Source organism: Pseudorasbora parva, chromosome 1 (genome assembly GCF_024679245.1).
Source record: "Pseudorasbora parva isolate DD20220531a chromosome 1, ASM2467924v1, whole genome shotgun sequence".
Classification (NCBI taxonomy): domain Eukaryota; kingdom Metazoa; phylum Chordata; class Actinopteri; order Cypriniformes; family Gobionidae; genus Pseudorasbora; species Pseudorasbora parva.
Window position 1 is genome coordinate 46411449 of NC_090172.1, and position 27703 is coordinate 46439151.

The 27703-nt window shown below is 38.0% G+C and overlaps 1 protein-coding gene across 1 annotated transcript; it reads right to left on the reverse strand.

The window, feature by feature from the left end:
- Positions 1-1956: 1956 nt before the first annotated feature.
- Positions 1957-19046, reverse strand: cd82a (CD82 molecule a). Its single transcript, XM_067442944.1, has 9 exons — positions 18917-19046; positions 14573-14644; positions 11778-11850; positions 7321-7445; positions 6972-7046; positions 4397-4492; positions 3927-4100; positions 3376-3459; positions 1957-3187 (listed from the first exon to the last, which is right to left on the reverse strand). The coding sequence occupies exons 2-9, from the start codon at positions 14633-14635 to the stop codon at positions 3110-3112; spliced, it is 768 nt and encodes a 255-aa protein (XP_067299045.1). The 5' UTR covers positions 14636-14644; positions 18917-19046; the 3' UTR covers positions 1957-3109.
- Between the last annotated feature and the right edge of the window lie 8657 nt (positions 19047-27703).

Here is a 27703-nt window from a genome sequence, read left to right on the forward strand (position 1 = left end):
GAGCCGCGCAGTGAAACAGCCAATCCGAGCCGAACTCCACAATAATATTCATATTGACTCTTTCAAATAAGGGGAAAACAGAGCATTACATTCTAGGGACAATTTCTGGGGTTGTAAATGGCCCTGTAAAACTGTATCTGGACAATTTTTGACCTTAAATATATGTGTACCTAGATATCAGAGAACAATTTAAAATATTGTTTCAACTCATAGGGCACCTTTAACACAATTATATATATGATCGCATGCGCTTGACCTCACCCAACGGAAGTTACTGCTGATGGGAAAACTTGATGAGACTCGTAGGGATATGAGGGGGAAAAAAACATAAATACTGTTCGGTTTCTCACAGAAACGGGTCGGTTCCTGTCTCAACAAATCAATGTTTCATCAGGAGCAGCAGGGTTTTTGTGCAGGTTGCCTAGCATGTTTTTTTGTTTGTTTGTTTTGCTCTCATAGACTTACCTATTCACCCCATTATATGACTGGCACACAGCAAGGGTTGGAGTTAAAAATCTTCATTTGTGTTCTACTGAAGAAGCAAACACACCTACAAGTTGGATGCACTGGGGGTAAGCAGATAAAATCTAATTTTTATTTTTGGGTGAACTAACCCTTCAACAGTTTTTTTGTTTGTTTGTTTTTTGGCTGGGGTTTGGTGCGATAAACATCATTGAAACATTCCGTTTCTATACAAACAACATGCACATACAAAAATCAATATTAAAAAATACAAAAATACATTTTTACGGTCATAATTACAATTAAGTAGTAGCCTAAATCAGAGCTGATTTGACTTTTTGAACTTCCCCTTGATTCTCGTATTGGTGGACTTCCTCCCCTTCATTTGCCATCTCTGTGAAGTGAAATTAGATTAAATTCAATGAGGGTGAGCAGACTCGGTCACGTGTGTGTGTGTGTGTGTGTCCGCGCGTCTGAATGACAGCTCTGTCCCGTGTGTGTCTCTGTAGCTTCCTGTCAGCTGCTCTTTCTCATAGTAACCATGTTTGACTGTAAATATTGTTTATAAAATGCAGTTTCAAAACTACTTCATAAAAACGTCAGCATGCTACAGCTGTATACAGCTACATGATGAAATCATTCTGCTGTCTACGAAAGCTATTACAGCAAAGAGCAACAGCTGTTGTTGTTTGGCGGACTGGCCGTACATGATCAGAGCGATATTCCAGACTGCTTTCTGACAAAAGACAGCTCAGCTTCAATGTGATCCCTTCAGCATTATAATTACAAGTGTAGCTCTGGAGACCTGGAACAGAGCATTACCGGAAGGATAGGAGAGGAGACCAACATCCTCTTTAAACCGCATTACCATTAATCAATGCAGACCCAATGCTGCAGGTAAAAAAAAAAGAATAAAGAATAACACGCTGTAAAGGTTTTAAGCGTGAAAATCAATAGTATGCTTCATTTATGCTGATTATTATTGTTTTACATTGAGAGCATTTGACATGTGTATCTAAAAAAAAACGTTGATCGTGAGTAGCCTATGTGTGTGCCTGGGCAAGACACTGGAAAGTCATGAAAACAGGATGGGGCTCGGTGGGCAGGCCGGATATGAAGGGGCGAGCAGGTGGCAATGAACCCTCTATTGTTGAGGGAGAAAGAAGGGTGGGCCATGTCATTTAACACCTCACATAAACACAGGAGTAACACAGACCACCATGAACATTGAGGAAGACCACCATCTGCTGCAGAAGCGAACAAAAAGTACAAGCAATTTTCAGATACTTTTATAATGCAGCTTACTTAACTTTTTCTTATAGTGATTTAATACAGGGTATATTTGTACTAACCTGCCTATCGTTTTAAATGTAAGGGTGTATAGAGTTGACCACCACCACTTCCCAGTTCACATCAACTAGAACAGATGTGCTACTGCCACCTAGTGAAGATCTGGCAAAAGCACATGGTGGATAAAAACTGAGCACAAATAGGTGTGATGAGTCATTTATTGTAGCACATTCGTCTTAAGAAAGGTACATGTAGTTACAATGATTTTATCATTTTATAATTACACTGTATTCCCTGTATTAAAAAATATTTCTGGAACATTAAATCAGTCAAATAAGTTTGTACCTTTTATTAAGAACTCAAAGTTGTATGTAATCAAAATAACTATTACAGATGACAAAGAAAACACTGTTAGCATTTTTACATTTAAATTTGTCTTAACAAGTATACAATTAAGTTCATAGCGGTGCGTGCTACAGTAAATCAGTTAAATTAGGTTAAATGCAATAAAAATAATAAATCAAGTCTGCAGTCAACTTTGGGGGCTAATCTTCATTTTGGTTCACATTAAGGAATAGCTTCATATTGTACTTCCTTAAAAAATATGCTCATACAAATATGCTCAAATTAAGCATGTAGAAAAAGACATAAAATCTATAATCTGTACAAAAAGGGAACATTTTGACTCCCAAGACTTGTCGAAATCAACATGCAAATGAAAGCTAAAAATATATACACACTAAAAAAAAACAAAAATAAACAAAGGCAACCTGAAACAACACTGATGTTCAAACACAAAATGACAGACTATAAAACAGACAAACTTTCTTTTTTGGGACATGCCACTAAGGCAGGGTGGAGATTGTGTCAGTCTATGTATACCATGAAACAAAAACATGCTAAATATCGAAAAAGTCTCTTGTTTTAACAAAATCAGGCCTTTGTAGTTTTTCCGTTGTCTATAAAGCATAAACCGAAGTTTTACAGGCGGTTAACTCATAGTTTGGGTCAATATAATGAAGAAATATCAAACCAAATGTGTTGTAGACCAGCCTGTGTGTTAAAGAGTGTTGTTGAATAAATAGACAATTGAGGAGCACCTCTTATGCATTTCATTGATTTATGTGGGCAGTTTTTATGTTCTACACTTCAGACTGTCATACAATGGGCTATTCAACCTGGACAAAAAAAGATTTGATTATATATCACATGGGATAGTGTTACTGACAAAGATCTCATGACTAAACAACCCTAAAGTTTAGCTTTTGGAAACACTGCATATACTTGTAGAAAAAAGTGGGAGATCTGTTGTTCCAAGTAAATAAGGAAGGTCTGAATACATTTGTGTGTTTCCTCCTCAGTACTTTGGCACTTTGGTGTACTCTTCTTGGTGTACACTCTTGCAAAGGCCCATAGAAAGTATCATACCAAGGAGCTGTAGGGGAGAGAAAAAAAGTCACTATACTGCGATCAAAATGGAAATGTGTAATCTGTTCTACAGAAAATTGTCATGTTACATTTTATTGCACAATGTAGCTTCAAAGATGATAAACACCCAACTGTTTCTTAGTAATAGAAAGGCGTATTGTTTATTCCACCTGGGCTGGAGGACGTAGAACATACCTCAATGACAGCCACCCCAAGGCAGATTCCCAAAATAATGCCATAATTTGTGAAGAGCCAGCTCCCCACATTATCCAGGCAGCCCTGAAGACAGAAAAAAACACTCGGTCATAACATTCACCTGAATTAGATCTGTTATTGAAAATTCATAAAATTATGATAGAAACAAGTATTTGAGATGCAATTGGTTAACCGGTAACCCTCCTAGGTACGTGTAATAACTTTGCCCTCGAAGCTTAACAAAAGTATTTTTTATTTATCCACCATTTCAAACAACCTTAAAGGGATAGTCCACCCAAAAATTCCAAAGTTCCAAGTTCCAAACCTGTATGATTTCCATTCTTTTGTGGAACACAATAAAACTTATTTGGAAGAATGTAAATGGGGCCCGGAAACCGGTTACCAATATTCTTCAAAACATCCTCTTTTGTGTTCCACAGAAGAAAATGTCACACAGCTTTGGAACCACATTTTCTTGTTTGGGTGGACTATCCCAGAATACACCGAAAAAAATATGGCGACATGGAGAGATGCACCAATATTTCCCATACCGTCTCATAGATGGGCAAGTCATTAGATGTGGCCTGACAGAAGCCACTGTCTGCAACATTAAACTGATGGAGGGAAGCATTGTGGCAGGAGCATGAGTACAAATTCAGTGAACTGTTCTTTATCAAAGGGTTTGCCTCCCAGTCCTCACTTCCAAGCCAGCCACAACACTGCATCTGAGACACACAAACAAGAAACAACAGGGCATGAAGCATTTTATAATGTTGGCTTAATGATAAAACCAGGATTCTTTAATCCACTGAAATCTCCATCATACAAGAAAATGAACAGTGAACTGTCAATGTTGTGAAAGGTAAAACTTAGACAACCCAACAAGCATTTCAACATTCCAGAGCTTTAACCTCCCAGAGAAACAAAGTGTTTTTCATGACAAAACATTTAAGTGATATTTAATACACGTCTCAAGCTTGAACTAAAGACAACACATGAGTTTCAACCATTCTCAACTCACTGTTCTCTGGATGTAGTCCCAGGCCTGCTCTCCGGTTTTGTTCTGTCCGGTGTAGTTAGCCACGACTTGGGACACAATTTCGCTTGTCTTCCTCAGCTGCAATGAAAGTTAAAAGGGTCAGTCATTTATTTTTCTAGCCCCAGGTATCTGACATTAGCATCACATTGCTGACTGACGAAAATGTTACTAAGCTACTAAAATGGAACCGAGTGAAACTCTTTTTCCCATGAGAAAAGCATGTGAAGATTTCTGTATGATATATACTCATCTAGCCTCCAAACCGGGTTTGCATTTATGTCCAAAATGAAAGATAAGGAAAAAAACGACAATCAAAATACTGTCTGATTTACTGCACATCCTGCTCAGATGCTTCCTATAGTCTCCTCAGAGACACTTGAGAGACACTGACCTATGTGGAGGTGTGAGTGAAGTGTTTGTGTGTGTGGTCAACTCTTTGCTCGTCTTCATCCTGTGATTTTTTTTTTCTCTCATGGGTCACCATGGTGAAGGTCTGTTCAACAACAGCGATCCTCAAATGCCCTGAAAAGACTCTAGGTGTCTTTTTGGTATGTGCGACAGGGGGCGGTATCTTTTCATTTTCAACCACTGATTCTCTTGACCTCTTTTCCAGCTGTTCCAGAAAACTAAACAAAACCTTCATAATGAAATGTAGCTGGCAAATGGAACACATGGAGTTTTGGTCTCAACTATTCCGAAGTGTTTTAACAGTACACCACATTCAAGCCAGTGTCTTGCACTCAAAAACATTTTGATGACAGGCTTTAAGAGCACCCAAAAATGAAAATCTCACTTGTCTCGTTCACAACCTGTATGACTTTTTATCTTCTATGGAGCACAAAAGAAGATACTTTAAAGGGGGGGTGAAACACTCAGTTTCAGTCAGTGTCATGTCAATCTTGAGTACCTATAGAGTAGCATTGCATCCTGCATATCTCCGAAAAGTCTTTATTTTTTTTATAATTATATAAGAAAGATGCGCTGTTCCGAGTCTTTCCGAAAAAAGCCGAGTGGGTGGGGGCGTGTCGTGTGAGCGGAGCTAAATAATGACGTGTGTGCGCCGCTGCTATTGTGTTGAGTCGAGTGCGTCGTAAAGCTGTGTCATCCCTAACAGCGGGAAAAAAACTTTATTCAAAATAAAAATATGGCTTTTAATCAGATACAGCCATACATCTATGATCCGGAATCAGACCCAGAGGCTGCAGTTGAACAGGAGCAGCAGCAAAAACGACTAGAGCAGGACGTCTCTATGTGGTACAAGTTATACACTAACTATATAATATGCTTAGCGGCTTGTGTTATTTACATATTTATACTTGAATTATATCGTCGTATTTTTGTCTTTGAAGGTGTACATGTGGGAAGTGCAGTTGTGCACGTGTGTTTGTGTGTTTACGCGTGGTTTGTGTAGACGTTAGTAAGCGGACTGGTTTTGCACGGCAGGCTAAGTTAGTGTTTACATAGAAAGACACGGAATAGTAGCGCATTTGAATGAAGAAGCGTGCTTATTTAGTTCAACATATTTCCCCACTCTTTGTGTATTGTTGTTTGGAGTGCTTTTACAATACACAAACATAAAGTTACACATATAGTGGCCAGCTAAACAAATGTACACGCACTACACATCGCATGCTCCATTGATCAATTAACTATACGTGATCATGTTTGGGCTACTTGATGAGCATAGGCAAAAACACAGACATTTGAAGCAGTCTCACTCACAGCCTGCGGTACTAACGTTGGGAGATTTATCGTTGGGACTGCTCCATCCTTCAGCATTAGGCGATCGGAAAATCCTGTGTCGAGCTGGGCCTTGTTTATGAAACAGTCGGCACCGAAATGCAGCGAACAGATATAAACATTCGCGCAACTCAGTTGCTGATCCGGAAAAGCAAATTACATCCACTGTTGCCTTAACGCGGGGTTTTTGGGGAATCTGTGCAGGACTGTCTTGGTCTGGCAACCAAAAACGCACTTTTTTGGTGACATTGTTATGTGCACATCACCTGTGCAGCGCAGCCTACGAGCCAGCGCTTTGATGGGCGTAGCCTGTTACTTTCGCTCTCTCCCTCTCTCTCTCTCACGCACTTCCAGTAGAATTGTCCGTAAGGCCCATACAAGGAAATTCCGCCCCCATTAACGTCAAAGGGGACGCATGATCTCAAAAAACTTGCCGAAACTTATGACTAACCGGAAGTAGTATTTTTGACAAAGAAATACTCCCATCAAACGTCCACCTTAACTTTTGAAACTTTGTCTATGTTTAGTATGGGATTCCAAGTCTTTAACAGTGTAAAAAGATCAGTATGCATGAAACAGCATTTCACCCCCCCTTTAAGGAAAGCCGGTAACAACTTTTTTGTTCCCTTTGTTTTTCATTATATTTTCTGACCAATCACTGGAAGTCAATGGGAACCAAAACTGTCTTCAAAATATCTTCTTTGGCATTCCAAAGAAGAAATATCATCATACAGGCTTGGAATGACATAAGGGTGAGTAAATGATGACGGATCATTTTAATTTTTACGTGAGCTTTCCCTCGTGTTCACTGACTCACCGAATCACGCTGGACATAGATGAGAATGGCAGCAGCCACTTGACCAAGGAGGATGAGCAATAGACAGGTGAAGTACTGTGGAGAAAAAAAAAAAACACATCACAGATCCATGTGCACCCCCACCACATTTCAGCCTCGCATATGTACTGCACATATGTGCAACAGAAACACAACAGCTGGTTTTGTCCAGTCCACTCGGGTCGTGTGACAGTACACTGCTAAGCATGGCAAATTTCCATTTAAGTTTACATAAAAAAAGATGATTTACAACGAAAACAAAAAAACTTAATTAGGATAGATGGTAAAAATAGTGCTAAACATTTAGTGCAGGTTCATTTTTGTGTCTTACCAATCCGAGCAAACAGCGGATCTCATATATGGCCCCAAGACAGCCCAGAAATCCCAGAACCATGGAGAATGAGCCCACGCCAATCAGAATATAGGAGACCACTTTCAGGACCATGGATGAATCCTCTGTTAGTGAGAAAAACAAACATAATCCTAGTTACAAACTAATCCTTTCAGAACTGTGTTGATGAGCAGTGAATGTTACCAAAGTTTAGAAAATAAGGGCTGTTTCCTCTTTTTTGGTTAACATTGGTAAATGCATAAATATATGCAAACATGAAATAGCAATGAAATGGCATTTATTATACATGGTTAATGCTAATTTTTGCATATTAAGCAGTTTGGGGTCACTATACTTGTTTCGTAGAGTGTTTTGTAAGACTGTAAAATCTTTACCATCACTTTTCATAATTTAAATCTATTTCAAATAAATGCCGTTCTTTTGAACATTCCATTCATTAAATAATCATGAAAAAAGTATCACTTTTTCCACAAAAATACTTTTATTAATGTTTTCAACATTGCACCATGAGCACCAAAACAGATGATTTCTAAAGGATCGTGTGACTCTGAAGCCTGAAGAGTGATGGCTGCTGAAAATTCATTATTGCACAACAAGAGTAAATTACATTTTAATCATTTTCCCCCAGACTGGTAGTTCACAATATTACTGTTTTGTCTGCGTTTATGATCAAATAAATCAGGCCTTGGTGAGCATAAAGCAAAAACAAAAATGTTACCCACCTTAAACTTTAAAAGTAGTTTACATTTTTAACATTTCAAGTTGTAGGAATTAAAAATAAATTAGCATTAATTTCAATTAGTAAATGCTTTATCCTTATTAAACCTTATGGTAAAGTGTCATCAGCACTTTTTATATGGTTTGTTGAGGCGTCCATTTAGTGCAACCACTTCGGTTCTTCCTAATAGAATGCGCTACTGCTGTTAAAATTGCACGTCACAAACTAATTTCGGTGTCAAATACTCCAAGCCAGTAAATACAGTCTCGGGTTGTCCTCATGAATATGCATTGTGTAATGTCGTGATGGGTTTGGTAGGTCTCCCCTGTAAAATCCTGACTAAGTCATGACGTCCTCTAGTACCGTGCGATGCTCTCTGTACGCCGTCGAACAGTTGGGTGAGATATTCTGTGGCTTGACCTCAAAGAAGCAGCACATTCTCCAACTGTATTCTGGTCCTGCGTTAGTCAGGCATTCATGCGTATTGTCAGAACGCTATACTATGAAGCCTCTGTCATATCATCCAGCCTCAAAATACCTCAATGACTCCCCAGCAAAAACAACATTACCACAGACAGCTTTACAAACAATACCACAGTGTGGTTCAGAGCGCTGTGTGACTGTGGGTGCAGAGGATACAATGGCCTATCATGTGACCTGATGTAATCATCATTACGAAACCAAACACTTAGATGAGATGACCAGCTCAAGCCTGATGATTACAGCATGCGTCAAAGCACAAATAACAGAAGGAGTTAATCTTTTCACACGGTTGAGAAGGCACGGTGTACATCTTGCATAATTTAGGCTATTTAATAATTAATTTTTAAGAGAGAACTGAATACTGGGAAACCTAGAAGCTGGAAACTGATAACCAGCGGATTGCAATTAGTGGCAAGTAAGCTAACAAATCTAGCCTCCTAAGGAACAATGTGGAGCAAGTTATCTTATTTGGAATCAGTTCATTGTGAAGAAATTCTCATAAGATTCACAGGAGTTGGTTGTTCTGAAATCTTTTGACTTTCAGAACAATTGGTAAACAGCTGTTAATATTAAAAGGGGCGGAGTGTTTTAAATTGGAAACAGTGCGAGAAGGCTCTTTTGTGCCATGTGGTAAATATTATCAAAATGATCTGTCGCCATAACAATACCACAAACAATAAAAGAATAAAGAACGAGACCTTTTTCCTTAAACAAACCAAATGCCTTTGTAAGTTCGAAGTCTTTGCTCAGCAGAAACAAAGTTCAAAACATTTGGCTGAGGAAACCAGTTGCAATGAATGCAACGATTCGGTTTCAGCTATTCCATCCAATTCCAAAACCGCAAGAATGGGCACTGACATTACAAATAAAAATATTAAAAATGTGTGTCTGTACTTCAGCTTCAAATGTGTGGGGCTTTCTAAACTTCAGTACTGTAAATCTCGAACCACCCCATGCTGTTGAAGTGCCTAATGGTGTCTAACGGAAACAGGAAAATCCTCTAGGGATCAGTGAGCAAGTGAAGGCCATTGGCATCTGGATTAGAAAAACAATGATGGTCAGAAAACTTTTTTTTTTTTTTACGATGGGTAAAAGGGCTCACTGTTTGCATGCATGGCTGGGAGTCCCAACAAACAGCCAGCGACCGCTGTGCACTGCAGGAATGTGTCTGTCAGATGAATTATGACATGAAAAGAAAGAGTACGAAAGGTTGACAGATTCACTGCTGTTGGTATCATGCAATGGCGTGAGCCTGGGCTTTCTTAAAATCAGTTTTCTGCTCTGAACAATCAATCAAACAAAAACCTTTTTATAGCACAGCCACTCAGACTGGGTTCAAGTCTTGGGTCAGGCACACTATATTTTACAAGACAAGCTTTGAAAACTTTTCCCAGGTCAACTACTGTAGTCATTTGGTAAATTCAGGGACTGGCAATGTGCTTTGAGCATTGTTCATTTTCACAGTCTTTTGTTGTAGGTTAAAATAAAATTATTTGTATTTTAGGGTGTTCTTGTTACAGTTTAATTATACATTTAAGTACTGAGTAATAATAATAATTTATTGCATTTACTTATTAGGGTGTGGTTTAGGTTAGTTGCATATAATTAAGCACAATTTGTAGTAATTACTATAGTAACTACATGTAACATAGACCAGTGGTTTTCAAACCTGTCCTGGAGGCACCCCTTCCCTGCACATTTTGTATGTCTTCCTTATCAGACACACCAAATTTAGTTCTTGCAGTCTCTACTAATGAGCTGATGAGCTGAATCAGAGGGAGACACACAAAATGTGCAGGGCTGGGTGCCTCCAGGACAGGTTTAAAAACCAGACATAAGACACTGTAAAATAAAGTGTTACCAAATTTCAATTAAGATTTTGTCACGTCATATTCATTTGTTTCAGTCAATTTTACTTCGACTAAAATGGCCTCTACGAGAGAGCAAAACTAAGATAAATATTGTATAAATTCTTTATAACTATAAATTTGCTGTTCCATTTCACCTTACGACACTTAAGCAAGTCAATCCTTATTTAATCCCAGACTAAGGGTTTTTGAAAACATTCATATTCTTTCCAGATTTGTCCTTTTCAAAACATTGCCAATGTACTATTATCTATTACTACTATAATCAATTACTATTACTACTATCAAACTGCAAGCATTTATTGATCTTTGTGATGTGCATTTTTGGTTGATAAAATAAAAACCCTTTCTTATTGACCACTTTAATATTTCAGTCATTTATTTTTGACACATTTCTGAATGATCATGTGACACTGAAGACCATCACAGGAATAATTTACATTTTTAAATATATTAAGATTAGATAAATGCCACCTTGGTGAGTGTAAGTGTCTTCTTTTGAAAAAAAATCTTACCAACGCCAAACTTTTGAACTGAAGTGTAGATTAACACTGGAGGCAGATAGAGGCTTATTCTTCTCCCTCCTTGGATATACTTGCTCACCAGTGTTAATTTGTTCTTTCCAATGACTAATGCAACAAGAGGCCTGATCTGAGCATTGACGTGATGCATGCTAATGAGGCAGCCGCTAAAAGAGCCCTGTGTGGCATCGAGGGAGCACCTGCAGACTGCCTCAGACGTGCTATGTCACACACAGGCCCTGCCTGGCTCGCGCACAGAGCCGTGAACTCAATAGCTGATCCGGAGCCAGCTGTGAACATGTAGCTCCAGCCCGCTTGGCAGTGTCTGTAAGACCCAGACTAAGTGACCCAGAGCTCTCTTCAATGGCCTCTAGGATGGAAAATAGATCAGAAGTGTGCAGGGGGGAAGGGTGATGAAAAATACAGAGTCCATCCTGGACAATCAGTCCAAAAGCCTGAATCATGTGCTTTAAGATGAGACTAATGTTATCATCAAAAAGCGCAAAACAAGAGACAGATGGCCCCTGTAAAAGTGGGTCTGAGTCACAAGCCCAGAAGGTTTCATTCAAAGGTACACCGGGATAAAACTTCACTAATGAGAGCATAAAAAGACAAGATCAACGACCAACTCTTCTCACCACTTCCTCTGGATTTTACTACAACCAACTAACAGCAAAAGAACTCTCCCATGGGGCATTAAATAGCCTTTTAGATTTACGTTAACCATCCAAGAGAAAATTGCTGCGAGAGTAGATGTAGGTTATCAGGAGCATAATTTTCCTGCTTCAACCATATGACATTTTATGGTTTTTGTCTTCATTGCATACATTTTATGCAGACACTTACGCAACACTGCAATGAGGCTCTGATTGTCTAGGAGGATCCACAGTCCAAATCCCATAATCGTAGCTCCGAAGATCTGTAGAGACAAAAAAGAAAAGACAGGGGGCAGAGGAAGAGAGAGGAAAGAAAAAATGAACGAGAGAATCAATCACATAGTGCAGGACAGGAGGGGAACGAGGGGCCCCACATTTTTAGTTTACAAGCTGCAACTTGTTCACTCCAAATCTCTTGGACAGAGCTAAGGATGGAAACTCTAGTATTAATGTGTTCCCTGCAAGACAGGAAGGTTGTGTGCTTGTGTGTGAGAGTATGTAACAAACACACTAATCCTGGCCCGTAGGAAGCTATGAACCGTTCCCTGATCTCTAACTGTGGGGTTCCAGGTTTTTCTCTTTTCCCCTCAGTTCACATCTGGGACTGATTGGGCTGTGCTTCTGCGTGGCAGTGGCTGGAGGGGAGGGGGAGCGCAGCGGATGTTGCAGGAGTTCAGCAGCACCACAGCCTTCGCCAACAATCGTTCCAGCTACTATCCTCATTTCTAACACCAGGGCACATGCTAGTGCGCTATAATTAGTCAAAATCGGTTTTAAAAAAGCATTTATTTTTTTGAGAAAGGTTTATTCCTTCTGCGCGCAGATCCTTTAGTTACTCTAGTGCAACTTTACAAATAAGGAGTGGGAATGGGAAGCGACAAAGACAAATCCAGCAATGCTTATTAACGGACAATTTTATTCAAATCAAATCAATGCATTTCAGCAACCAGATCTTCATATACATACACATTTTATTTTAAAAATGTATAAAAACTAAATAAAAAAATATTGTTTTCCTTCTCTTTTTTCCGCATTTCATTTATTTTAAATCTAATCTAGCATATATGTAAATATTTCCTGTGGTGAAAATCAAGTTTTTAATTATGTTTATGCACACACCTAAAGGATTAAAACCATACTAATACTGTGCTTGACCCCCTTTCGCCTTCAGAACTGCCTTAATTCTACATGGTATTGATTCAACAAGGTGCTGAAAGCATTCTTTACAAATGTTGGCCCATATCGATAGGATAGCATCTTGCAGTTGATGGAGATTTGTGGGATGCACATCCAGGGCACGAAGCTCCCGTTCCACCACATCCCAAAGATGCTCTATTGGGTTGAGATCTGGTGACTGTGGGGGCCATTTTAGTACAGTGAACTCACTATCATGTTCAAGAAACCAATTTGAAATGATTCAAGCTTTTTTGACATGGTGCATTATCCTGCTGGAAGTAGGATGGGTACATGGTGGTCATAAAGGGATGGACATGGTCAGAAACAATGCTCAGGCAGACCGTGGCATTTAAACGATGCCCAATTGGCACTAAGGGGCCTAAAGTGTGCCAAGAAAACATCCCCCACACCATTACACCACCACCACCAGCCTGCACAGTGGTAATAAGGCATGATGGATCCATGCTCTCATTCTGTTTACGCCGATTGTGAAATACTCAGACCGGCCGTCTGGCACCAACAACCATGCCATGCTCAAAATTGCTTAAATCACCTTTCTTTCCCATTCTGACATTCAGTTTGGAGTTCAGGAGATTGTCTTGACCAGGACCACACCCCTACATGCAACTGCCATGTGATAAAACTATTAGGGATAAAACTATTAACTTCAGGGGGACTTTAAAGCTGTGTATGGCAAATACTGTTGGCTCTTATAATAAATGGCTTGTGATGTTTTAATTATTACTTTGGATAAACTTGGATAAAACTTTTGGATAAAAGCATCTTGTAAATAATACATTTTAAGAAAACAACACCAATAATCCTCTCATAATGTTGTCATATTTTTGACTTTCTTAAAACATTTTGCTTGGCTTGACTAATTTAGACATGCATTAAAGTGTACTGGTTGTGTTCCAAATGGTGGGAATTAATCATGTGACTTTTCCTGTACTCTTTAAGACTGAGCACCCTGGCCTGAATAGAATAAACTTGGATCAGAGATTTCTTTTTTTTTCCTACATGGAACAAGCCCAAGGATGACAAGGGAGAGCAGGCTCTCTCAAGATCAAGAAGAGTAAACGGTCTGGGTAACAAATGGCAAACACTTCATCTGGATGTTAACTAGGGTGCATTCCTGCAAGATGCAAGACTGCTATGATGCACCTACAACAAATAAACATGCAGATTTTTCCATGAACTGGAAGACCTTAAACAGTAATGACTTTTTGATTTATAATACAGCGAAGATATCACTGGTTCAGTGGCTGTCAGTGTCAAACTGTCAGTGTCAAACAATAATGTTAAGAAAACTGGGACATCAGCAATGAGTGAGCTAAAAAAGAAACAGGCTGGGGAAAAGTAGTCCTCAGAACATTTGGAAAAACCTGCCCAGAACAGTTCACCCATGCCTAATGCGGTAACACTTAATAATAAGGTTCAATTTGATTACTTTCGTTAATCCATTAGGAATTCGGAATTTAAAAATGAACCATCATTTTACAGCATTTATTAATCTTCGGCAATGTTTATTTTTTACATATTAGTGTGTTAGAAACTAACAAATGAATAATGGTAGGCTAAATTTAGAAATTATCATTAACCTACTGCTAATGTGACTGTACATTGTTAGTTCATGATACATAATGCATTAAATAACGTTAATAAATTGTTAAAAAGTTTTACATCTATGCTAATATTATTAAACATGATTGATTTTAATAACAAAGCAAAAAGCTATTATCAAATGATCAAATGATTCAGCTAACTGAAATTTTACTTCCTCTTTAAATACTAGAAAGTGATACTTACAAAAAATATTAAGTTGAAGAAAAACAGGATGTACTTTGTGGCAGCTATGCATCCTTTCCCCATTTTGCTGACCTGCAAATACCCAAAACAGAGAAATAGAAGTAAATTAACGATCAGTTTATATGATACATGGCAGAGATTAAGAAAAATGCCAAATGAGCAACAGGTCAACTGACGAACAAATGGCTGTAAGGATTACAATAACTTTTTTTTGCAGGACTAGTGGTGTGACTTAAATTTAATATAGAATCTGTAAGTAAATGTTCACTTTCATCATGCACACAGTTAGCTTGCTAGAGTTTAAATATTCAATTCAGCATCCCCTTGCTTCCAGACACAGCATGCTGTCATCATCAGATCAATCGATGGAGCACACACAACTAAAATCCACAGGACAGGTCAATACTCTCCTCTGGACTGCGTGATGGCTGTTGCCACACTTTTGATAACGACCCACATTCTGGCTATCATTAATAGGTTAGTATTACACAGGCTTCTTGCGCTATTTGTGGGCCTGTTGGTTTGCTGCATGGCACACTTTGGCTGGTCCTATTACCTCAAAGAGGGCGACAGAATTGTGAGTATTGATAATCCCATTTAGAGCAACAACACAAAGCAGATCAGGCCACAGATGATGAAAACAGTATTGCTGGAGCCATTTACAGACAAACAAAGCATTCTTATCAAGGAGATGAATGAATGGACTTTCATCCCACCACTCTGAGATACTACATTTCAAGAACCACTTCAGCCCTTGTTGTTTTACAGTGATGCAAATCACCTTTGACTGGGAGTGTCAATATATTAGCAGCAGAGCACTTTATGGATACAAGTTTGGGGACAGTGAGATTTTTTTAAAATATAGATTTAATACTTTTGATACTTTTATTTTGTATTAAAGTAAAGACTTCAATTAAATGTTGTTTTTTATCTTTATATCCATCAAATAAATTTAGCAGCACAACTGTTAGCATCGGAAATGCTTCTTGCACAGCAAATTATCATATTAGGGTGATTTCTGAATGATCATGTGACACTGAAGACTAGAGTAATAATGCTAAAAATTCAGCTGAGTCATCACAGGAATAAATTAGATAATTAAATATGTATAAATATGTGTTTTGTACACTTCACAAGTAAACATAAACTTCTAGTTTTTAATCAGTTCATGAAGAACTAACCCTGTGGGGGATAATAAGGAATATACTTGAACATTTGTTTAACATGCTTGTTTTAGTTTTGAAGAGAGGAATCACTGTGCTGCCGAGCTGAGGCCAACCAGCTCAATTAAAAAATTCTCATATTTTCTCACCACAGGAGAGATCGTAATACATATATTTTTCTGACACTGATATGTCCCGTGCGACAAAATCAAATTACCTGCACTTCCTCCTCGCTCGGCAGAGTGAAACAAGGCCTTATGTTTACCGTGAGTTTCCTAATGTATGTACCACGTCTTACACAAGACATAAACAAGTGCGGCTGTGGACAAATTCAGCCTTGATAAGAGCGCTGTTGTGCTTTTGATCAAGGTCAGCATTGAATTGATATACCAAATATGAAGGTCACAGAGCTATTTTGTCTGCTTAAAAGAGTGGCAACACATGTGACTTATCCAACCTCAGTCAGACAGATAAAAAGTGTGTCACAATGCACTAACATCTGAATCAGGCCAGTACACCACCACAGGGAGAAAGTTGACCATATTATATTAGAGGGTTAGTTCACCCAAAAATCATCCTTTACCCTTATGTCGGTCATCTTCAGACCACACATAAAGATCTTTTTTGATGAAATCTGAGGGCTTTTTTATGCCTCCATTGACAGTCTATGCAACTGCCAGTTTGATGCTTTGAAAAGTTCATAAAGAGATTATAAATCTAATCCATATTAATTGAGCGGTTTAGTCCAATTTTTCAGAAGAGACATGACCACTTTATATGATGAACAATTAAAAGGCTTCTATTCACATACAAACACTGAGATTTTAATCAAAAAGATTTTCTAAAGATGAAAAAGTCTTACAGGTTGGGAACAACATCAGGGTGAGTAATTAATGACAAAATGTTCATTTTGGGGTGAACTATTCCTTTACAGGAAACGGATTATCAGTAGAATTTTATCTTATCGCTCTCATTGTAAAATAACCTTCAATCAGCTGAAAAGCAACGCAATGCTTGCAAAATGAGTACAGCCACTGTGAGTAAGTATCCTTTGCAAATAGTCAGGCTTAGCCCTCATTCTGAAGTTCATCAGCATTCAGCTCATCTACGTAGGGTACACTGAGACTCTAGTCTAATTCACACCCCGCTCTCCAACCACCCTCCCCCACACTTACAGAGATAGGACCAGCTTTGATTTCCCACCGCCACAATGGCAGCTTTCAGCCACGCTTTTCAAACGGAACAAAAGGAGAAACTCCACACACTCAGGAGCCCACTGTAGCCTTAAAGCTACAACCAAACAGATGACATCCTCAACTTTAACATCCAACAAAAACTTACAGTGCACAACTGTTATGGAATCTATTAACAAATGCACAAACATCTCTGCTGATAGAGCAAGTGTGCTTTGTTTAATGTGACTGAGAATATTTGCAAGTGACTAAGCAACAAAATGAAAATTAAAGCTGATAATTTAACCACTATCTGAAGGCCTTCCAGGCTGTCATTTCCATGAAAACTTCATTTGAACTTGCACATGCCAAACTTGTTTCTACTGCAACCATGATACAGGCTGGCATAAAGGGGTGCAGAGAATCCCCTCTTGAGAGACTAAACAGTCTCACAATCCTTACAGCAAGCAGAAAAAAAGTGAAACCTCAAATAAGGGGAAGCCCACAGGGGCCAATGGTCTTGTCTCTCCACAGTTGCTTCAGCCAGAAACAAGGCGTACATTCATTACGACGGTTAATCTCTCTCCACCTGAACACAAAGACCAACTTGATGCTGCCATTCATGTTAAAGTAGACTAGCAAGTAGTTACTAAAATTGCCCAGAGAAGTTATTAAAAGTTTTATGATGAATAATGAAGGATGACTATGCTTTAATAAAACAAGAACATTTAAACAACAGGGAGTGACAGATGTTTCTGTCTGAAACATCACCTATCAGGAATGCAGACAAACTAGAAGTGTTATTTAAAAGACAGTGTTATTGTTTTGAGTTTTATTCACAAAGCTCAGATTTGTTTTGTTTTATTGTATCAATTAAACTGTCTGAATTAAAAAAATCAGAGAAATTAAAAGTCTCCATTTGAGATCCATATATTGTCATTGTTGTCTAGGAGATAAAACTGAGATTTTCTTTCCTACTATGTTTGCAATCAGCTGATTCTAATAAAAAGAGTAAAATAAATAAACAACAATGTAATGGATGTACACACTTTGCTTGTACACACACAAAAAAACTATTGATTATAAATAAAACTTGAGCTACTGAATAAATTAATCAGTAAAGTATTATTAGTATAATGTATTCATATTAATGTACTAGGCTATTAATGCACTATTTGCTAAGTTAGACTAGTTCTTCCTTAATTCAATTCACCCATAAACATTTTACAGTTTACTTCGTTCACCTAATGTCAATCAAATGACTATTCGCCAATAAAAAAACAGATAAAGTCTATTTTAATTGACGTGCCAAAACACTTACAGTTGTAAACCGACCTGACCTACATACGACAGATCTCATATTACAGTTCATAACCAGAGCATTAAACATCCTCTCAAAGAGAGCTCCATAAAAAGACTTAAGTGGAAAAAATAAAGACTTTGTGCAGTCAAAGAAAACCGACTTTTAATAACCCTGAACAAAAATAACACAAGCTAATTATTAGGCTGAAGAATAGCCTGCATTGGTTTTTCTTTACTGATAATAACATATCTTCCCAGACGAATCAAATTATTATAAACTGAAAGCGAAAGCATGACAATATGTGTGATAAATCCACTTTGTATAATGTTTTATAGAAGTTAACTGTAAGTGTGAAGAAAAATTAATAACAAACTAGAACGCTGAATGGAGTTATAGGACAAAACAATATGAACGGGCGATTGTTAACTCGTTCATGTTATTACTATAGTAGGTTAATACACAAACTACTGACACAAACAAATATATGTTAAACATGGCACACCAACAAATTAAAACTCCATGTGCTATTAAAACATTTTTAAATAAATATAATCTAGGCTACTAACTCATGACCACTTTCAATTTAAACTTTTCATTTCATTCGTAAGTGTTTCCAGTCTCAGTTGTTTGAGATGTAAATAACTATTTAGTATGAGGTATAAACACATGTATTACATTAAATGTCGAGTTCTGAAAGCATACTCACGTGTTGTGTCGGGATGGGAAAATGAGAAAAGTACAATAGATGTCAGCTGCGCGTCTCCTCCAGCGTTAATGAGTCTAGAGTGACTGAGCAGGCTGGAGTGGTAGAATATAAACTGCTCACAGTCTCCCCCACGTGGATGTTACAGACCATATCTTCTTATCCAGCGAGACGTTGTCCACTTGGGGGCCTCAGTGAACTGCTAAGAAATACACAAAATGTCTTGGGATTGATTAGGAAATTAAAATTATCCCTTAATTTACTCACCTTCAAGCCCCCCTATGTTTGACATTCTTCTTTCAGACTAATACAATCAGAGTTGGTAATCCTGGCTAGTCCAAGCATTTTAATGGCAGTCCAAAAAAGTGTATCCATCCATTATAAAAAGTAATCCACATGGCTCTGGGGGGTGAGGTTATAAATGCAATTACACAATGCTGACCCCTTAGCCTGACAAGCCAGACCCACATCAAGATGTTTGGTCTGGAAACTCACCATTGGCAGGGCTCAATCCGAGGGGGAGGATAAACGGTTGTCTTTCAAACTCCCTCTGCACGCGATAGGATAGCGCTACCACCAACCAGAGCAACATCAAAAGGAGCTAGTTGATAGATTAAACTTTTGCCGTATCTGGTCGGCAAAACTCAGAACACATCTTCTCTTTTTAAGAATGACTTCAGTGCCGTTCTTTGTTCTTTTCTCAGAGTCATTCGAAAGACCGACGTTCGCCAGCTTCTGTGTTTACTAGTAGCACGCAAGCGCAACTCTGCCGTCATTATGTTAAGCCCCGCCCTCCGACTCTATACACGATGTGATTGGCCCAACCAGAGTCTGGTTTTTAATCAACAGGATTAAGGCCCTGTCCACACGAACACGGGTATTTTCAAAACCGCAGCTTTTTCTACGCGGTTTGGCTGTTCGTCCACACGCAAACGCTGTATCCGGTTACTAAAACCGGACTTTTTTGAAAACTCCGGCCAGGGTGAAGATTTTTAGAAACTCCGGTTACAGCGTTGTCGTGGAGATGGTGAAACCGGAGATTTCGGTTTTTTAAATTGAAGTGCGCGCCGTTCTCTCCTTTGTTTGACGTCAGATTTTCCACATCTCCTTTTAAATTACGTGAATCGAGTCTATGCGGTGGACTCCACTAACAGCGCTTATCACATGTATATCCTACAGATACATGTTCAGTTATTTCATTGTATTGAACAAAGGCGCCAGAATGCAATTAATACAAAATAGTAAAGCAAGTGTGTGAAGCTTACAGTCCACTTCGGCCCTGCACCTGTATACAGTTACCTGTCACTGAGTCCAAAGTAAAGGAACTTGTAGAAGGGTTTCACTTGAGCCCATAGCATCGCTCAGTCAGTGCAATGTGCATCGGTGCAGTGAATGGGACCCATGTGAAAATCAGGCAGCCAATCATAGCGTAGTTTTGCGTTCTCATGTGGACAGATTTTTTTTTAAAACCGTGCTTGTGTGGACGCGATTGTTTTTTAAAACGGAGGAGGAAAAACTCCGGTAATAAAAATACCCGTGTACGTGTGGACTAGGCCTAAGTCTATTGAGAGTTGCTAGAGGACACTCGCGACATATTCGATTTGCTGCCGCTAGGGTGCGTCTAGATTTCTAGGCTACTGGCCCCTCCCTTTTGAAGCAAATAGAGAAGCTATGGAGGCTGACAAAGGACAAAAATGTCGTCTGAGAGAGCAGGGAGTGACTAGCGCTCTGTAGAGAAGTTTGTAGATCGTTTAGGGTTACTGTAGAAACATGATGCAAAATGCCGATTTTCTGTAAAGGGAGGGGGACCCACAGTGTTTGGGGTTAGAAATGGCTCATTCCACTGTAATACAAACATAAAAGCATATTGTAAGGTCTTTATACGACACTGAAAACATAGTTATGTTTATTATATTGCATTTCTGTCAATAGATTCTAAGAAAAATATCCATATTTTTTTCAACTTTATAAACTAAAATGTCTAACTTCTGCCAAACCACCTTCTGTATTCAACTTACAAATAAAGTATAATGTATCTCGCAGTTCAAAAAGCATATAGGCTACATCTGATGTCACACGTTGCACGAGTTACACTTTTTCCGCAAACTTTTTTGATGAACTATTCTTTAAAATACATTTACTATATTTAAATTGACAGTTGTTTTTATTTGACCCATTAAAAAAGTCAGCTGATCCTATGCAAATAGCCTATATATTAAGATCCCATTTAAAGTAAGTATACAGGCATGTACATTATATGACAGCATTTCTAAATGTTTTAGTAACCACAACAACAACAAAAACCCTACTAAGCTGCTTGAGCAGTTACTGTTACACTCTCAGGGAAAAAAAGGTACAGTTCTGTCACTGGGGTGGTACTCTAAGGTACAAAAGTGAAAAGGTACATCTTTGTACCTTACTCACCCCTAAATGGTACATATCAGTACCTTAAAAGGTACATATCAGTACTTTAAGAGTGCAAATTAGTACCTTAAAGGTACATAGTAGAACCTTAAAGGTACATATTAGTACCTTTTCGGTTTTGTACCTTAGGTGTATGCCCCAGTGACAGAAATGTACCTTTTTTTCTGACAGTGGATCAGTAAATGATGATCCATTAAAAAAGCTTTTACAAACTTTGTATCTTTATTCAACATACGTTTAAGAGAGAGAAAAAAAATACAAAAGCTGTTATCTACCTAATTGTAAACCTGCATCTCACTTGAAGTCAATGAGAAAGCTGCTGAAATGGGGACAAACTTGTTGCATGTAGAAGCATTGACAGCATGGGGGTGGGGGGGGGATCCCAAAATCCCAACGAGGGAAAATCCACAGACTACTTGAGATAGAAGCAAGCAGTACATTCAGCACAAATAATAAATCTGGCCTCACTCAGAGCTGTCATCAGCAACAAATACTGAAAGTAAAAGATGCATTCAATCTGAGTAATGCCATCTGCTAAAGTGTGAGTAGAAATGGTTTGGATACAAAAAAAATGATGGCATTAAGGCAAAAGAAATGTGAAACCACTGACCAGGGGAAACCTGCAGTAACTTGAGCCAGAAACAAGCAGTACTTTCAGGACAGTAAGCAATTTCTGGTAAATGTTGATTTAAAATAACCAAAACAAACACATACCCTATCTTGATGTCTCCACCCCCAAATTCACATGATGTCACTTTGTAGGCCAACTAGTTTTAGCATCATGTTCCCTCAGGAAAAAAACCCAAAACAATAGGATTTTCCCATAAACTTTTGGATTATTGCTAAAAACAAGTTCTGTGATCAACAACAGTTAGCTTAATGTAGCATTTAAATGCAGATAAATGTCAAAATAACTCTAATATCATAGTTGTGTGTGTGGGAGTAAATTAAATTACCCCAAAATGAAAATGATCCCATGATTTACTCACCCTCAAGTCATCCTAGGTGTATGACATTCTTTTTCCAGACAAGTAAATGTTGAGTATTAAAAAAGTCCGGGCTAATCCAAGCTTTATAATGGCAGTGATTGTTGTTCTGTATTTGAAGTTCATAAAAATGCATCTGTCCATCAAATAACATGCTCCACATGCCTCTGGGAGGTTAAACACATTTGGAAGTTAATTGATGTGTTTGTGTAAGAAAAATATCCATAATTAAAACTTTATAAAGTAACGTTTCGGCCGATCACCGTCAAACTTTGCGTACGCATCTTGAACTCTGAGAAGGCACTTTCAACACTTTAGATGGCGATCGGCCGAAACTTTAATTCAAAAAGTTTTCAATATGGATATTTTTCTTACACAAATGCAACAATTTGATTCAGAGGGCCTTTATTAACCTCCCGGAGCCTTTTGGAGCACGTGATTTGACAGACAGATGTATTTTTATAGACTACAAAATCAGAACAACAATCCCTGCCATAATCAAGAGCCAGGACATTTTTAATATAACTCAACTTTTTTTTGTCTGAAAGAAAAATGTCATATACACCAAGGATGATTAAGGGTGAGTAAATCATGGGATAATTTTTTTTCATTTTTGGGCAAACTATATCCCTTTAAGCACGCTCTCCTGTGACGTTACAATCATAGTGCATTGTCTTCTATGTCTGAAGTGTATGGGCAACATCCAAAACTTAAAAATGCTGCCATCGGAGGAAGCATTCCAAAGAAAGGAAGGCATTGATGCATGTCTGAATCCAGCATTATAGCTTTACTTCCTGTCTTCTGAGATATCTTATCCATTCCTATCCATTCTGTGACAGTTGAGTTAGAAAAAGAAAGATGGCATCAGTTTGCGTGTAAATGTTTAGCAAAGTTTGCTGGTCAGTTTGTGTGTAAATGTACATTTTTGATCAATGTTTTCCACTTCTGACATAATTTCTCATGAGAAAATATTACTGTAGTGGGCTAAATACATTAGTTATGACCAAATCTTGTTCTATTTTGCTGTAATCATTCAACTGTTACGCTGCCTCAGAAGTCTGTCTGAAATCAGTTTCGTAAGGTGCCTTTATGCACAAACGCAGCAGAGCGTCAGAGTGCAGAGTCACTGCATTTAAGGCAGCGAGACGCTTCTTGCTAAAATAGACAGATATTTACTTAAACGCAGATGTAGAACGCACATTGTAGTTGATAATCACCTTTAGTTTACATGTGTTGAAGTTCAGCTTTTTGGGCGATACACAGCCATCGAGAGGCGACAGCAGTCAGCTTCCGTTGCTGCTAGTTCTGAAACTGGCTTGGTGTATCCCAGGATTAAGTGTTTTCAGACACTTTGGGAACCGATTTTTTCAAGCCTTCCTGCTCCTTAAGGTCTCTACAGTGCTGGGAAGCTTCTCCAATATTAATGAGAGCCCTACCTCATGCCTGATCATAACCCTTGTTTTTAAAGTTAAATTCCCCTGGCCTTTTCCTCTTTGTATTTTCTCTTTCTACAGTTGTTCTGCTAATGTCTGTCTGTCTTTTGCATTGAGCTCTCTCTCCTCCCCTATCATGAGTGTATACGCCCTTTACTGCTGATTGGCTACATGTGTGCTTAGGTGCGCAGTCCAACCAATTTTCAACGTTTTTCAAAAATCGCTTACTGTATCTTTAAGCCGCAAAAATACCTACAATGACCAAATCTGCTCCTAAATCTAAGTCAGCACCAATCGTCAATGAGAAAGTGAAAGCAGGAATGTCATCTGCTGAAATGGGATACAGTTTGGCTGCATGTAGACTAGAGGCATAAATAACTGCATGTACTTAAAAGAAAAGTGAAAGCACCGACAAGGGGAAGCCCACAACACTTACCTAACAAACCTGCTCCTCACGCAGTCATTATGACACTAAATATTGAAGAGCAAGAGTCTTATGAAAATCCCCTTGTCCTTGGACTGCATCATTGATGCCTCAGAATCCAATGAAGGCATCGGTTAATTCAGTGAACATGATTCATAGCCTATGAATCATTTTAGCCTACCGTTCCGCATGTTCTGAAAAAAGTTCAGAAGCCTCAATAAACCTGAGATCAGCTACATGCAAATGGATTCATAAACATACTAAATTATGTTTTTTGGAAAATGCAGAATGTTTCCTGTGATAGGTAGGTTTAGGGCAGGGGCAGTGTACGGGGATGGAATATACAGTTTGTAAAGTGTAAAATCCATTACGCCTATGGAAAGTCCCCACAATTCACAAAAACCTAACGTGTGTGTGCACTTGTTAATACGTACTAGACCTGTAAAAGACCTGTGAAAGAAATCTTTCAACCCAAAATATTCAAACTGCTTCTGACAGCAGCTCTCAACAACTTTAGCTATGGAACAGAAGAAATGCTCCAGTGTGTAGAAAGCAGACAAGGATTCAAAAGTACTTTTTGCATTTTAAAAACTTTACAGATTTATTAATTAAGCACATTCACTGTACAAAAAGTAGATCCATAACTGTCAAATGTGTGTATAAGAAATAAGCAAAGATTCTAAAACTTACATGGTAATCATCTTCGTCCAAAACAAAATACAAATAAAAGTTGCACATTTACAGACGTTTAATAAGTGTTACACATTCCTGAATCATTTAATTATTTACACAGCAAAAAGTGACCTAAAAATATACTGAGTCTACTGTATAATTATTAACCGTGCTTTGACTTGACAATCATGGTTCATTGTCTTGCTAGTAAACAGAGTATTTCTACAGTTCATTAATAGATATATACAGTATAAATAAACAAATAGCATATTCGTTCTGAAGTAATGCAGTTAATATCAAATTATTAAATATGTTAAAGGATAAGTTCACCTAAAATTACTCACCCTCCAAATTCGCAAGACCTTCGTTCCTCTTCGGAACAGAAATTATGTTTTATGAAATCTGAGAGGTTTCTGAACCGCCCATATGTAGTAATGTCATTGCAACTTTCAAGGTCCTGAAAGGTAGTAAAGACATTGTTAAAATAGTCCATGTCACTAGTCATTCAACCTTAATTTTATGAAGCATCGAAAATACTTTTTGTGCGCAAACCCCCCTCCTCCCAAAAAATGTATTTATTTAACAATTTCTCAATTTCTTGTTGTCTGTGACAGTCTCCTACACTGTTGATGTAGTAAATACAGTGCAGCTCTTCCATGTTCTATGGCAAAACAGCAGCTCACCATTGGCTAGCTCCTACGTCAGCATCACGTGTATGCTTGGTGGTGTTCACGTGAACAGCGTCAGCCAATGGTGAGCTGGTATTCTGGCGTAGATCTCGGAATACTGGACTGTATTTACTACATCAACAGTGTAGGACACTTACACAGGCAACAAGAAATGATTGAATAAAGTAATTTGGGGGGGGGGGGGGGGGCAACTGTAGTCACATGGACTATTTTAACAATGTCTTTACTACCTTTCTGGACCTTGAAGGTTGCATTGACGTAGCTGCCTATGGTTGGTTCATAGAGCTCTCCGATTTCATCAAAAAGTGTTCCGAAGATGAACCAAGGTCTTACGGGTTTGGAACGGCATGCGGGTGAGTAATTAATGACAGAATTTTTTGGGTGAACTAACCCTTTAATCAGACCACCTCTTAACAGACATCTATCTAACTTGCTATTTCCAAAGCATTTATTTATATAATCCGTTGATTTCCCTTTGGAACAAAGCCATTTGTGTTTTATTTGGAAGAAGTATCTGAGATCTATGGAAAGGCAACGTGACTGTTGACATCTCAAAATGACAGTACAGTGTTGGAAGCATACTATTAGAAATGACACCTGCTATATCTAATTGTAGAATAATCATTTATACTATTAACTACCGCAGATACATTTAGCTGATGTTGGCCCAAATGTTAGCGGTACGGTAAAAGAGCTGCAACATTTTCAATTATGGCTACATTATAGTGATTATGAGAAGTTCGACATGCTTTTTTTTTAAATAAACACTTTATGTGGAAGTTGAACAGAAGTTTAATTCACTGACTATATCTTTTACTGACATATTTTAAATTTATAAAAGTGCTACATTTTAAAGCTACTGCTGATCTGCATTGTTGACTTCATGCAAGGATCACTAAAGGCATAAATGATATCTTACTAAATACAGTTCTAACATGTACTGTTGTTGTGCATAATGGTAGTTTTTAAAGAAGAGTTCACACGGAAGCGTAAATTCTCTGAAGCTTGCTGTCGATAACGAGACATACAGGAACATAGGAATTAATTCATAGATTCGTATGAATTCAGACTTGGAATACAGGGCACAAGTCATATGGACTATTTTAAAAAGTACTCTTTTTTGCACCACAGAAGATAGACAATCATATGTTTTGGGGAAACAAAACGAAAGTAGATACGGTGCAATTAAATATGTGGGTGAACTGTCCCTTTAATACATATAGTTCAATTTGTAAAAGTTAAACGATGAGTAACATGTGGACCATATACTGAGTCCGAACATAAGAAAAATAGGAAAATAGAAAAAAAAAAAAAAGATATATATATATATATATATATATATATATATATATATATATATATATATATATATATATATATATATTAGAGGTGGGCATTGATAAAAAAAATTAATCTAGATGAATCTAGATTCGTTTTGAAATTAATCTAGTTTAAAATAGCTTATCTGAATTCTGCCAAAGGCTTTTAGAATGTGTGTGCTACCCTCTCACAAACGTTATGCTAGGGATGCAACGGTACAAACTGCTCATGGTTCGGTTTGTATCACAGTTTTAGGTTCATGGTTTCGGTGCGGTTCTGTATTTACCATGTTCAGGGAAAAAAGTACTACTGTCAAATAAAAATAAAGAAAATAAGAACAAATAACTTAAATACAAGCAGCAGCACAAATAAATACTATTGCGCAAAGATACTAATAAAATAAACATTGCTTTTTAGGTTTTTCAGGTAAGTCTAACATTAGTTTTTAGGTAGAGAAATTGAATAAAGTAATCACATGTAAAATAATTACATATTTCCCTGTTTAAAGGGGTGGTTGCCTGCGATTTCACTTTTTCAACTTTAGTTAGTGTGTAATGTTGCTGCTTGAGCATAAACAGTATCTGCAAAGTTACAGCGCTGAAAGTTCAACGCAAACGGAGAATCTGAGATATTGTCTTTTAAAGTTATGGTAGTTTAATGCCTACAAAAACGGCCGGTTTAGACTACAACAAGCTTCTTCCTGGGTTGGTGACATCATAAACCCTTGCTAGTCTCCGCAGATGTGACCGTAATATGCAGGACAACCTGTGCTTGGCACTTAGCCAATAGAATATACATTACTCTCGGATAAGTGCACAGAGATAAATCTTCTCTCAAGTTTT

Excerpts from the sequence above, each read along its gene's own strand:
- cd82a (XM_067442944.1), bottom strand. The coding sequence starts at position 14,635 with ATGGGGAAAGGATGCATAGCTGCCACAAAGTACATCCTGTTTTTCTTC. Across the intron at positions 7,446-11,777 it reads GAGCCTCATTGCAGTGTTGC|AGGATTCATCCATGGTCCTG; the intron begins GTAAGTGTCTGC and ends TCTCACTAACAG. Across the intron at positions 3,460-3,926 it reads ACTTGCCCATCTATGAGACG|GGCTGCCTGGATAATGTGGG; the intron begins GTATGGGAAATA and ends TTCTGTCTTCAG.